At 40.6% G+C, this 1,598-nt stretch overlaps 1 protein-coding gene across 2 annotated transcripts in view; it reads right to left on the bottom strand.

Annotated features, from left to right (window-relative positions):
* The window catches only part of LOC119586307 (CKLF-like MARVEL transmembrane domain-containing protein 4), a 25,252-nt gene that overhangs the window by 8,488 nt on the left and 15,166 nt on the right, over positions 1–1,598 (bottom strand). For both annotated transcript variants that reach the window (XM_037935018.1, XM_037935017.1), the window contains one exon: positions 438–584. In XM_037935018.1, the coding sequence (XP_037790946.1) occupies positions 438–584 (147 nt within the window). The remainder of the gene's footprint in view (positions 1–437; positions 585–1,598) is intronic.

The raw sequence follows: 1,598 nt of genomic DNA, 5'->3' as shown, positions 1-1,598 counted from the left end.
AAATGTACATTAGTTTGGACACTAGATTGAGTGAAGATTTTCCCTCCCCAGTGGACACCACTTGAATATATCCTCCAAACCAGGGGAATTCAACCTTTGGCATGAAATTTATCAGTAATTTACTGTTTATCCATATTTTAGAAATTTAAAAACCTTGCACATCTTCTTGCTATGAAGGGGAACCTCAGAAATCCTTATATTCCAGACAAGTTTGGTTAAAAACAAACTACTGCCCTCCCGCACTGCAAATCGCCCACTGCGCCCATGTGAAAGACCCCTGTTCCAGACATGTCAGCTAAACATGGTTACGTTGGCGCCCCAGTTTTGAGCTATATACCATAGAGCCGCCATCATGCGCGTATACTGAAATCTCTCAGGAGATCACACTTCCCATAATTAATAATGCAGGCATGAAACAGTAGAAAGCATGTACTAACCATCTGAACACACTTCAGTATTCCAGGAATAGAACGAAAGTAGATGGGATCAAAACGGATGCCCGGTAAACCGGGCATGCTAGCAGTGGCTGTATTTGCTGCAGTGGGGCTAGTGGGGAACCCCGGATCTGCCATGCCAGGTTCCATCTGAAAAATAAAAATAATATAAATTATTAGCAAGGTCATTAATATGTCAACATCTTAACAACACAAACGTAACTTTGTTTGGTATTGCTCAGGTAAAAACTTACATAATACAATTGTCCATTTGTTGTCATCTTACAAGTGAAGACCCTCCCAGTGAGAAAAAAAGACCATGGCAGCCTTCCTTCACCATCCTCCGTATTCATATCAGAACATACCAGCCTGATCAATAGTGTTATAAATAGTTCCATTGTGACATATTGCGACTCTGGGAGTCTGACAGATTGAACATAACATATCCAGTGGTTAGGGAAATCCATGACTGGTTTATAGAAAAAATAAGCGCGAGGTTACCTTTTATCAGATGCTTCCTCGTGTATCAGTAGAAAAGAATGGGCAGACCAGCCCTAGAATTAACCTGAAGCAATATAAACTTTGGCAAATCTTTACTGCTTAAATCTTATTTTACTACATCCGATAATGTGGCTCAGTCTCAACACTTCCAAAGATATCATGAAGCATCTGATTCACACCGAAGAAATACCACTAGAAGGGCTGATGAAATCCCATGCTTCGACTCTACTTTGGACATGAGACGGTTTTTAGACAGACTAGAATTACATGGTAACAGGCACGCAGCCCTCCCATGCCGCGCCGTCGGAAAGCGTTTTCGAAACGGGTGGAGGCAACCATGGAGACTACCAACTCATGCCATGAAAGATTAAGGAATACTTAGCTTTGTAAAAAACTAGAGTCTATAACATCGACAAAGACATATACGATAGCACGGTTTTGAAACTGACGATACGACAGTTCCCTCTTTGTTTGCAGTGCCAGGAGTAGGTAACATGGTTTATGTGGTGGGATGATTCGGTTCCTAAAATCTCTTTTTTTACGGCTGTTTTGTACTGGAGGAGAACTGTATAAGCTTTCTAATTTCCTTGGGGAAATCATACTGAATTATATCTTTAGAATATGTTATTGTATATTGTATATGCACTAGTGCATTTTAGAAGC

The sequence above is a fragment of the Penaeus monodon genome, chromosome 21 (assembly GCF_015228065.2).
Source record: "Penaeus monodon isolate SGIC_2016 chromosome 21, NSTDA_Pmon_1, whole genome shotgun sequence".
Lineage (NCBI taxonomy): Eukaryota > Metazoa > Arthropoda > Malacostraca > Decapoda > Penaeidae > Penaeus > Penaeus monodon.
The sequence above is the reverse complement of the archived record's forward strand: the minus strand, read 5'-3'. Positions and strand labels throughout refer to the sequence as shown.